The 12,621-nt window shown below is 48.2% G+C and overlaps 1 protein-coding gene across 1 annotated transcript in view; it reads left to right on the top strand.

The window, feature by feature from the left end:
- The window catches only part of PNPLA7 (patatin like domain 7, lysophospholipase), a 1,710,105-nt gene that overhangs the window by 1,475,901 nt on the left and 221,583 nt on the right, over window positions 1-12,621 (top strand). The window contains exon 30 of the mRNA XM_086921192.1: window positions 9,752-9,868. Within this exon, the coding sequence (XP_086777318.1) occupies window positions 9,752-9,868 (117 nt within the window). The remainder of the gene's footprint in view (window positions 1-9,751; window positions 9,869-12,621) is intronic.

The following is a 12,621-nucleotide window of genomic DNA, read 5'->3' as shown; positions in this document are numbered from 1 at the left end:
GCTACCTCCGGAGAGATGTCCCGGTGCTGGGGGCTGAAGGGAAGATTAAGCAAGCTATTGCCCAGTCACATGGTGCTGGGCTAACCTGTCGCTGGAGCCGGGGATCGAACCGTGACCCCTGTGATGCAGAATCAGGCACCTTGGCCGCTGCGCCACACCTCTTCCGCATCCAGTCTGGTTTATCCACTCGTATGCACCGCTCTCCCAACACTCCACCTCAGACCCCTCATTGCCCAACGCAGTAAGACAGGATGCCCCCCTTGAAATCAGACATTACTGCTGGGAACAATATGCAAGGGAAATGGCAGGGTACAAGTCTCTAGAGGCCCATGTCCGGTATCAAACTTAAGGTGTCCCCCCAGAGTGGAGAGGTTAGTGCAGTCAATAGACCCAGACAGAGCCTACTAATGGATGGCCGGCAACCCCCACGTACCTTCTTGAATGCACCTGTACCAGGGGCCAAAGTGATTCTAGTACTCCAGTGTCTCTGGATGGCGTCTCACATTTGTCACGCTCCTTTGGGTAATTTAATCACCCCACACTCACCACTCGGGCTGATGCTGTAACAGGCAAGCAGCACTGTCCTCCACTGCCTTCAGCTTGCCGGTGAGGTCAGAGCTGCACTGGTTCTTTGCTGTAGTTTGCCCTTGGGCCTCGTCGTTACAGCAGACCCATTGCTGCTGTTTACCAGGGGAGGTCCCAGCTAGTGGGCTCTCGTCTCACAGCCAGCTGAGCTCCCCCAACCCCAGTCAATGACCAAGCCGTCCCCTCTGGCACTTTCACGCACAATGTGTGCTCGCCTGCGTCGTCCTCTGATAGCTCTGTTCTTGTCGGGGGGGGTCATGCCTCCACAAGCAGAGGCTGCGTGGCACAGGATTGGGGCTGCCGTCGTTGGATGTGAGAGGCCACCACCACTCGATTCCTGCAGTGCCTGCGGCTGTGGCGTCTCCCAGCACCTCTGTGGTAGCTCAGGCCAAACTCGAGGCAGGGGCCTCATTAGGTGTTGCAGTTTGGAGGTACCTTGCTCCTTGGTATCCCCTAAAACCAGTAGTCAGTAGTAGGTTGTTGGATGGCAGTTAGGGGGCAGTTAGGGGGCAGATAAATAATGGATGTTAGGGTACTAGGCAGTCGGGTTTAGGAGCTGCTATAAGAAGCGGCCATCTTTGTCGGTGGTTGGCTACGCCCCAACTAACCAGTAGTGGTAAATACACTTGTATTGGTCAACTGTACTTAATCTATCAATCTGTCCTTGCTGAAGTGGTGGTCTAGTGTTAGCCGAGAAGCCAACAGACTTTGTCTGGCTCTAGTGCCTATCAAAAGTATGCAATGCCTTGTCAGCAGTTCTTGTCAAGATATTGGGGTACTCTCTAAGCTTGGTGTGTGATAGTCCTTTAGGGTAAAGGGCATGATGTCCTCTGCCACCCTGACTGGTAGAGAGCCACCACCAAACCCTAAATCAGGCCCTATGTTTGCTCTTCAGAATGAGAAGGTACTTTCAAACTGGTTCCAGAACCCAGATAGTGGAATCAATATTTCATGTTTCGAAAATGATTATGAGAGTGGAACCCAAACTATCCCACTTGGTTCTAGTTCTTCATGATGAAGGGAAGGAATAATCGCCAGATTTCTGGTAGAACTACTAGGATTCAGGGCTGGTGTTTGTGACAGTCAGTCTCCCAGAGGTGGGGGGACATGACCTGAAGTCTGCACCGTTATAGGAAATCTGGGTTGGAGTTGCCGAAGCCGACAGAGGGTACTTTCCCCAGATGTAACAATTGAGGTCTTTTGCCACTGGGACTCCCAACCACTTATTCTCAGGGTAGTGAGGCAGAGCTGTCCGAGGCTTACGTAGGTAAATGGTTTGGGTTACTGACTAAGAACTCGGTAGTGGCACAAACACTAAATCATTAGGTATCCATTTGTGAGTTTTCTTACAAAGAGAAAAGTATTTTATTATACACTACTAAATACTAAACCAAATATACTCAAAAAAGGGATGTGGAAATGCTTAGGGCGACACCTTCTAAATGGTCTCGAAACCAACAGAGGGCACACATCAAAGGAAGATGCCACTGATCAGTTGACCCCCTACATGTACACTAGGCTGGCAGCCCTCGAACGTACCATAATCGCCTCTACAACAGTAAGCACTGCATCCTAAAAGGAAGATAACCACATTAGCCTAATACAACACAAGGGTGCATTTAATAAAACTCTGGCCTGTTGGCGTTGTTGGGGTTTCACCACAATAACTAAAGGCAAAATATAGACTTAAATACCGTGCAAAAATAATGAAACACTTCAGATAGGGACCACCTTTCAATAATAGTGAACAATATATGCAGTGATTTTCTGTCAACAGTGTGTATATCAATAATGTTTTCAATCTTTAACCTGGTTGCAAAACTCCTCAAGCCCAGTAACAAAAGTGCATGCACTGCTAAGACGTAAGATAGATATTTAGCTGCAAGAATGGTTGCTTTAAGGGGTGGGGGAAACTCTGCTTGGGTCACTCTTTCTGGACCAAAGAAGCTCCTGGCAGCTCCCTACATGCCCAGCGTACGTCAGTGGTGTCCCTGCAATTCTGGGGCATCACAGAAGATATGCAAAGGAGGCCTTGTTGCAGTCTGTACCATACGTGGCAAGCAATTGGTGTCAGCTGCCCCAGACTGGACATTTATTCCTTTGTTTTTGGATTCTTATTCACAGGCACCCAATGACACATTATTTTTCTCTTTTCCAAAGTTAAAGTGCCTTGTTGGCATTTTTGTTGTCTTGCAGATGTTGCTGCCCATTAAGGGTCACATGCACTCCAACTACACTGCGGTCTCGTGCATTGCCCTTCCACCATCCGATACAGCTACTGAGGTTCTAGGCACCAGAGCGGGTTCATTCTGCCTCCAGTATCTCCTGCCCTGGAAGCTACTTATGCCAAGAGGGCCCCTAACAGTAGCGGGCCATGAACTTTCACCCCACCCCCTCTCGCTCCTCTCAGCATTTCTATAGAGGAGGCTTTCCCCCACCTCTCATGAGTATCAGTGCACAATAGGGCACAACAGCACACTGAACCTTGTTGGCTCTTCACATGGTGATGGAAAAGGGGCTTATTTGGAATCAGTACGAACACTCCCTTGTAGTTGATCCCCCTATTGCTGGCCCTCTGTGTGGCTTTACTCATAAACCACCAAGTGTGTTTGAGGCGGATACCTCAGCGGACAGGCAGGATGTCAACGTAGGCTCACCGAAGGAGGGTGAAGACTCACACTCCATTGAGGTCCTCACCACCATACAACATCTCAGTGTACAATTCGGTGTTGAAGCGGGTGGTGGACCCCTAAAGCTTCAGGCTAGAGAAGAGACAAGGGGAATCCTGCTTTCTGCTTGAAACCCTGGTACCATCAGAGTGGAGACCTAGTTCCTATAGTGCTCCCAAGTATGCTCGATCAGGGAAGGAAAGTCTTCAAAGAATCAGCTAAGGAGAAGGTGGTAATTTTGTGTGATGAAAAAACTGTCATTCCACACAAGACTCCTCGTACATCAGTGTTCAGTGACTGCTGATTCTGTTATTGGATTCATTACTTGTAAATAAACAAACTCTATAGCTTCGGTGGGCCGACCTCCTGATAGAGAGTCCACACGTTTTCACATGGTGGACAGAATAATGGAATACTCGGTAGTGGTCCAGTAGAGAACCGCCAACTCCAATGCACTTTCAATCAGTCAATCAGGGGCTTGATAGCACGGCTACTCATCCGTGAGTGTCTCAAGGCACTCTAAAATCAGAATCTCCATCAACAGTGGGAGGGGACGGAGCGTCTTCTACAGCACTGCCCTGAGCAATTTTAAAGTCGGGGAAAATACATCATCCAAGATGGGTAGGGCAATTGCCAACAACTGCCTGAAGTGAGTCCTGGATGCTGCTGTCCGCTGTGCACAAGGACCACATTGAGGAGGCACACCTGGCTGTGGGCGTTGGGGTTCAATCAGGCAGTGTAGGTGGTTTTAGTGAACATGCCTTTCATCTGAGAAACTCTCTTCGGAACAGTAGTGGATGAGGCACTTCAGAGGTTGAAGTTGGACAATGAAACAGGAAAGTCCAAGGGTGTGCAACAGTTCAGAGGCCAAATCAGTAGTGGAGTCACACCACAAAGGAGTGTGACCCCCTGTGGGCCTGTCGGAATGCCTTCGAAATCCACGGGCCCCACTGTTCCGCGTTCCCCGACGTTGCCGGCCCCGACATAGTCGACGCCCAGAGGCCTCCATGGCTCCGGCCGTGGCTCCCCGTTCTTGCCGGTGGACCACGTACTGCCCCACTGACATCGCTGATGCTGGTGGCGCTGGCGGCAGACGCTGGCATTGACTTCTTTTCCGACGTCGGCACGGTGCTGGAGGGATGTCTCCCGACGCAGATGGAGGACTTTTACCGTTTTATTCACCCACGTCCTCGTCCACTTGTGGAGGAAGAGGAGGACTGGGAAGGGTTTGAAGACCCTCTCGCAGCACAATGCAAGTCTGTCCCCGACTGGGATGAGGAGGCGGAGGCCGGTGGCCCGAATTACACTCCGGTGCCTGGTTCACCATCCCCTTCAGCTACTATGGAGGAGAGTGGTTCTTTTTCCACTGTGCTACGTAGGGCCTCTGATGCTCTTGGCCTCGAGCTCCCTACAGTGGCTGACGGGACCAAACTACTGACTGAAGTGCTCCGGCCAGCTTCTTCTTCTACAGAACCGCTGTTGCCGTTTAATGATGCACTTACTGATGTGCTTCTGGGCACTTGCTCCCGGCCCAACACAGGGGCCCCTGTGGACAAGGGTGTGGGCTGACGCCATTGCCTGGGCGACCCTGCCTTCCTCACCCAGCACCCTACACCTGAGAGTTTGGTGGTTTAGGCCTCGAGGTCCCTGGGTGCGTTTCCTTCTGCCTCACCAGACAAAGAATCCAAGAAATTGGAGCAGTTTGGCAAGAAGATTTATTCTTTCGCAAGTTCTGGACTGCGGTGTGTGAACACTGCCTGTCTCTTGGTCCACTATTCCCATTCTGAATGGGATGCAGTTGAGCAGGTGCTACCTCAGTGTCCGGGGGTGGCCCGGACAGTTCTCTCCAGAGCTCCTATGGAGGGGAGCGATGCGGCCAAGTTCACTATACGTTGTGGTCTTGATACCGCTGATTCCTTGGGTAGGGCGATTTCCACAACAGTGGCGCTACGTCGTCATGCTGGGTTGAGGATGACTGGCTTTTCTGCAGATGTCCAGAATAATTTGATGGACATGCCCTTCGATAGCACTCGCCTCTTTGGTGATAAGGCGGATTCCACATTGGAGCGTTTCAAGGACTCTCGGCCACGGCCAAGTCCTTAGGCCTTTCGGCCACACGTACTCCTTCCGCTTCTAACTTTCGTTCCTTTCGAAGCTCCGGAAGGGGCATACAAACACGTTAATTTCAGAACAAGCCTGCGCAGCAATAGTCCCAACGCAGCCGCGGACGTGGGGCTCGCAGAGGCGAGTCAAGGGGCCAGCGTGCAGGTCAGTCCACCAACACTCCAGCTGCCAGTCCCTCTACACCTTCCTAGTCCGGTGTTTCAGGCCCACCTGATGCCAGTGGAGGGCAGGATTCGTCATCACCTCCCCCACTGGCGCACCATTACATCAGACAGGTGGGTTATGGAGATTGTTCAAAGGGGCTACCCCCTCCCCTTCCGGTCTACACCCCAGCCATGCCGCCTCAATTCCGCCGCATGTCGGGGGATCATTTGGCACTTCTCCAGCAGGAAGTTACTGCCCTCTTGGCCAAGGGGGCCATAGAGCGCATTCCGATGCCAGAAGTAGGTCGTGGTTGTTACCCCCACTACTTCTTGGTTCCAAAGAAGGACAAGGGTCTACGTCCCATCCTAGACCTTCGGAACGTAAATCGCTTCCTCAGGAAGGAGAAGTTCAAAATGCTCACTCTGGCTCAGGTCTTGTCTGCTCTCGACCCACAAGACTGGATGGTGGCACTAAACACTGGACCTGCAGGACGCTTATTTTCATATTCCCGTCGTGTCGGCCCATCTGCGTTACGTGCGATTCACAGTGGGCCAGGAGCATTTTCAGTTTACTGTGCTCCCCTTTGGCCTTACCAGCCCCCCTCGGGTGTTCACGAAAGTGATGACAGTGGTCACAGCTCATTTTCTCAGATCAGGAGTTTCAGTCTTCCCCTATCTCGATGACGGGTTGTTCAAGGCGGGCTCGCCCCAGACAGTAGTTTCTCACCTCCTACTACGGCCGACCTCCTGCATTTGCTGGAGTTTTCCATCAATGTGCCGAAGTCGTACCTGATTCACTCCCAGAAGCTCCTCTTCATCGGAGTGGTTCTGGACAGGGCGCAGTTTCGGAGTCCAGGACATTCCGATCTTTCAGCCCTCGTCCTGGGTTTCGGTCAGGAAGACCTTGAGGCTGCTTGAACTCTTGGCCTCCTGCATCCTTCTGACCAACCATTCCAGTTGGAATATGCGGGCTCTACAGTGGGACCTGAAGTTCCAGTGGGCACAGCATCAAGGAAACCTGTCCGATTACGTCCAGATCTCAGCGGGCACTGCACAACAATTTCAGTGGTGGCTCACGATTCAGCATTGGGTCAGTGTCAGATCCCTCTCCCTTCCCCAACCGGAGCACACAGTGGTGACAGATGCGTCCCTCCAGGGATGGAGCGGCCGCATGGAAGAGGTGGAGATCAGAGGCCTCTGGCCTCCGGCGGAGTCCTGGCTCCATATCAACCTTCTTGAGCTTTGGGCGATCCTTCAGGCACTGAAGGCATTCCTCCACTTGGTCAGGGACAAGGTAGTGCAGGTGTTCACGGACAACACCACCGCCATGTGGTATTGCAACAAACAGGGTGGGGTGGGGTCGTGGACTCTATGTCAGGAGGTTCTGCGCCTCTGGACATGGCTGGAACGTCACAGCATTTCCTTGATGGTTCAACACCTGGCGGGTTCTTTGACCTCCAGGGCGGGTGAACTCAGCCGTCGGTGTCTGATGGTTCACAAATGGCATCTTCACTCGGTGGTGGCGCAAGGCTCTTTCAACAGTGGGTAGAGCCTTGATTAGAACGCGCGATGTCATCAGTTCTGCGTGTTGGAGTTTCCAATGCGGCACTCGCTCGGCGACGCTTTTCGTTGCGAGTGGAGTTGCAGTCTGTTGTACGCCTTTCCGCCTATACCACTTCTGCCAAGAGTGCTGAAGAAGATCAGGCGTGACCGGGCTCCAGTCATCCTTGTGGCTCCGGACTGGGCTCAAAGATCTTGGTATCCCGAGCTACTCAGTATGAGCCTGGATCCCCTGATCTGAGTGCCTCTATGGGAGGATCTTCTGTTGCAGCAGCAGGGGACGGTTCTCCACCCGAACCTGCCCAGCCTCCACCTACATGCGTGGAGATTGAGCGGCGACAGTTGATTCCATTTGACTTGCCTCCAGAAGTCTGTGATGGCATTCTGGCAGCCAGGCGTCCCTCCACTAAATCAGTATACGCCTGTAGGTGGAGCACAGCCAAGACTGTGGATCCCCTTTCTGTCCCTCTTTCTGAAGTCCTTTTGTTCCTTCTTTCTGTGGCCCAGCAGGGCTCTTCTCTGGGCACTATCAAGGGCTTCCTTCCGGCCATTTCAGCTTTTCTGAGGCTTCCAGATCAGCCTTCTCTCTTCAAGCCCCCTGTTGTACAGAGATTCTCAAAAGGCATTAGGCAAATGTTCCCTCCTGTTCCTTTCATAATGACTCGGTGGGACTTGAATATTGTTTTGACTTATCTCATGTGCGCTCTCTTTGAGCCGCTTCACAATTGCCCCTTATGTCTTCTGACTTTGAAAACTGTCTTCCTGGTGGCTATCACCTCTGCCAGGAGAGTGAGTGAGCTTCAGGGTCTTTCTTGTAAGCCTCCTTTTCTGTTGGTTCATCCGGACAAGGTTGTGCTTCGCACTCGTCCTTCCTTCTTGCCAAAGGTTGTCAGTGCCTTCCACATCGGGCAAACTATCACCTTGCCCACTTTCTTTCTGCCTCCGCATCCTTCTAGAGAGGAATAGAGGCTCCACGTGCGCTTTCCTTTTACCTGGTACGCACACAAGCATTCCGGGTGGATGACCAGCTCTTTGTTGGCTACGCAGGCGCCCAAAAATGCTGGGCTGTTCACAAGAGGACGATCTCTCCCGCTGGGTCATCTTATGTACCAAGGCCTGTTATTCTATGGCTAAAAAGGAACCTCCAGTGGGGCTGCGTGCCCATTCTACCAGAGCAAAAGCAGCCCCTACAGCATTGGGCCGTGGTGTCCCCCTGCAAGACATCTGTCAGGCTGCCACGTGGGCTTCACTTCACACTTTTACAAAGCATTATTGCCTTAACAGTCCGGTCCAGAGGGACAGCTTCTTTGGCTGTTCTGTTCTCTGTGACTTTCTGGTGTAATCTTCTTCGCAGACCAACCACCGGGGTTGGTATTGCTGGGGTATCTATTCTAAGGTAAGGAATATATCACTAACATGTCTCTTTCAGATGCACAAGTTACTACTTCTGTAAGAGACATTAGTTACTGATAGATTGCTTACCGCGCCACCCATCCTCCCCGGTCTGCAAACTGATTTCTAGGGTTAAGGTCATCCTTTCGGGCCCTAGTTTCTATGCCCCAGTGGTCAGTATCTTAGATGGCTCTGCGTTCCTGTTGCGGAAAGTTGTGTACAGAACTTAAGTGGATCCAGTGAAATCATCTCGGCGAATACGACGCAATCGGAGCCGTACGACGCGCAGGGGTACTGCTGACGAAACCTTTTCAGATCCAGTCTGATGCCTGGGGATATTCTATGGTAAGGAATCTATCACTAACTAATGTCTCCTACAGATATATTGTTACACAAGTAGTATCTTGTACGTTACTTTTAGTCCAGTATGCAATTTAAGTATTCCATATACCTGTTATTGGAGTCGCTGTGTATAAATACAGTGTGCGCTGAGAGGGTATTACTCATGCATACGTTTTCAAAGTCTTATGGAAGGCTTCTTTATTAAACAATTAGGGATTGCAACTGAAGGTAGGTCGCAACTTTTGCCCTTATTTACACACACAGAACAGTTTATGGTTTTTTTCGGATTTCAGTAGAAGCGACATAAAAGGGGAAAGCATCAAAGTCTACTATACATGCTGCAATAGCTGGATGAATCACTGCCAGCAACCTAAAAGTTAGGATAGCCGACATAGAACGCATTTAACAAATGCGAAGGTTAGCCAATATACCTTTGGATGCTGAAAACAAATTAGATTGAGGATGTGTCTTAACAAGTTAGGAATCGAATGACCGCTGCGTGCATGCTGCACTCTTCTTGCTTTTGCATGAACCCATACATTCCTTGTATGCAGCGATCGACCTCTGAATCTGTAACATCCTCTCTCATTCTCAAGCACATCAGCAGCTCAACTTCTGGTCAGGAAGTTAAAGTGCAGACTTCCCTTACACGCTATAACCAGGAATCATGGATGTCAACACAGGTTTGTGAGATCTGCACATCCACTGAGATCTCTAAGGTGACAGTAAAGTGACCAGAAGAGGTGCGTTTCTAGGGGGAACAATAACTCATCTTCCTTGATGGTACTTACTGGTTTCAAATTGTGATCTTCTGAATAGGTACTGTGCTGATTATAAACCCCTTTTCCTATAAGTACATATGTATAAACAATTGCATTCAAAGGATGCTTCACTGTTTAAACATTCAGTGCTTTTTCACCCATCTATTTTTCTCAGGTTCCCTTTGGAGGTATGTCCGTTCCAGTATGTCTCTCTCTGGGTATATGCCACCACTGTGTGATCCGAAAGATGGGCATCTATTGATGGATGGAGGTTACATCAATAATCTTCCAGGTAGGTTTGTAACCTGCAGTAATCCGTGTTAACTCCTTCAAATGGTCTGTTAAGCTTCTTTGATCATGTAATCCAATGCCTGCAAAATACATTTGTAAAGATGATTATTTTCTCATGAAAATACATTTTAGAGTTTAATTGCAATTGAACCCTCAGTCGAAATGTAATATAACCTAGTCTTTGAAGTTGCTGTTTGCAACTTGCTATTTTACATCCAATAACAGATTTTGATGAACTATGTGGCCTTTGTCATGCAAATACAAGTGTCAGCTAAGTGAAATATGTAAAAAACTTTAACTAACATTGCATAAGCTACCTATTCACTTTTAAGTGGTACTTTATTGTAAAGCACATTGAAAATGTTTGCCACAATAAACGAGTGTCTACATAGCAGATAATTCATCAATAAGCTCAAAGAACATCCTGTGAATGCTGGTAGGAAATGAATACCAGGATGCACGGAATCGGGTCTCTGCTATTAAGGTAGGACGTCCTTGCAGGCAGTGTCCTCAAGACTTCGTTGATTCTGGATCTGGATTGATTGCTGGGACAATTTTCTCCATATTATTATCCACGATTTTGTCAAATTTTCCCTTAGCATGCCTCCTCCAAAATCTCCAGGTTTTAAGCCTTGTTGAAGATGCCATAGGTCTGCATCCTTTTTGTAGAAAGCCAGATTGTGTATGGAGCAGAAATCGGAGGCCTGGACAAAATCACAGCCAAACTCAGAATCCCACAAAAAGAAATTCTGGAATTACCTTCTAACACTTTTGGTAGGCTTCCTACCAGTTGCCCCGGAATTTGACACAGGCTTCAATTCCATTGCAGACAGATTCCAAATATTGCTTATGAAAAACGGCATAAAGTGGTTGAAAGCAAACAGGAGCGAGCTAGTAGACAAGGCATGGGAGGAACACTTCAGAGTGCAGAACAGATCCAACTATTCAAAGTCCTGGGAGAAGGAAGCAAAACTCCTAACCTCATCCGGGCACCTGACAGCCATAGTCTGGCCTCTTGGTGAAAACTGGATTTAGCAAAAACCTGCCTAATACTTCACCTGGAAGATTAGAACAAAGAATTGGCAAACTTTAATTCAGCTGGCTTTCTGGTCTGTTTGTAATTTCCCAATATCCCCAGCCATACCTTAAGATCCGGCCAGCTTCAGCGAGAGGAGTCTAATGGCTATGGCAAGAAACAATGCTTTAATTCTAATGTCCGTGCTGAAGAAAAAGAAACCCATAGCCTGTGGCAACACAGAAGTATTATCCCATTTCCTGATAAACTGCCCCCACTACGAATCGCTCAGAGGAAATAAGGTCAAGTTTATGGCATACAAAGAGCAGTTAGAGATTGACAAGGTAATCCTTTTCTGCTTATTGAGCAATCCGAAGAAACCTTATAATATATGAGGCTACTGCTTAGTCAAAATCTGGAACACAGGAGGGCAAGATTTGAAGTCCTCCTCGGATTTGAATGACACCGCGACATCTGTGTACATTGGACTTGAATGACTTGGTAGAAATCCTGAAATTCCCTCTTTTCCTTCTTCTTCCCGAAGCTCGAACTTTAATCTAACCACTTTGTGTATGTCGTCTTATGTTTCTCCATTTGATATTAGTTTGTGAAAGAACTTTAATCTAATCAAATCATGTTTATGGGCCAGGCCTGGGGTTTTGCGCTACCTATCTGTCCTCAAGCATAAGGCTAAACTTTTCATGACCTCACACAGGTTCCCCTCAGAGGAGCTGCTATGACAAATCATCTCTCTAAATACTGCACATTCTCAATAAAAACATAAGCACTATTCCTAATAGACTTTGGTAACCGCAAGAGATGTAGATAGATGACCAAAGAACAGTCTGCTTCCTCCAATTGAGAAGAAGTTGCAAATCCTGCAAATAAATATGTTTTCTTCAGGTACATTAGAGTTTCCTTGACCATGTTGTTTGAGAGAAAAGAATAATCATAGTCAAGCATGCATCTTATTGGCTCCCAAACATTCCGAGGTGCGGCTGCAGACTGTGACTTTACGAAACTGAGGGCCTGCTGTAAAGCAGCATACTTCTTTTAAAATAAATCTGATATGGAGTGAGATTTTGGAATTGCTTCTGCATTTCTGTTAAATGAAGTTTTCTCTTCACGTAAATTCATGTTATGAAAGTTCAAGAGTCTAAGCTGATACAACCATTAAATGAGGCATGTTTGGGCACAATAGTAAACACTTTGAAGAAGCATCGGCTGCACCCTGCAGATCTGGCCTACTTAACATCCTTTCAGAATGCATAAAGCTTTTCCGTGTCTCTATTTTCCCAATCTGAGGGCTAATGCTTTCCCTACAGTTTCACTGGAGAGTGAGTCTGAGAAGCAGGGATGCATTAAGAAGTTAGGTTTTCACATGCTACTGATTTTCCCTTGAAGCTTAAAATGCTACAATACAATTCCTTAAAGAAAAAAGGTGCTCTAAAATGTTTAATGTTCACCTTTATGATAAGCTCACTGCCTTCTAATCTGTTTTGATTAACACCCTGACCAAAATTTACTTTAAATTGCACCTGCTTTCAATTTTTTTGTAAAATAACGTCATATTCTTGACAAAATGTACATGAAGCATTTAATAGGTTGCACCAGGCCAGAATTTCAGGCTTACCATATAAATCACAGCATCTGTATAACATCGTATTCACCAGTGCATCAAGCCCATTACACCTTAGGGTTCTTGTTCCCTACAGATTCTCATTTACTAAACTAGCCCC

This window comes from Lissotriton vulgaris, chromosome 5, assembly GCF_964263255.1.
Source record: "Lissotriton vulgaris chromosome 5, aLisVul1.2, whole genome shotgun sequence".
NCBI lineage: Eukaryota > Metazoa > Chordata > Amphibia > Caudata > Salamandridae > Lissotriton > Lissotriton vulgaris.
Note: the sequence above shows the minus strand (reverse complement) of the source record. Positions and strands in the feature narration are given on the sequence as shown.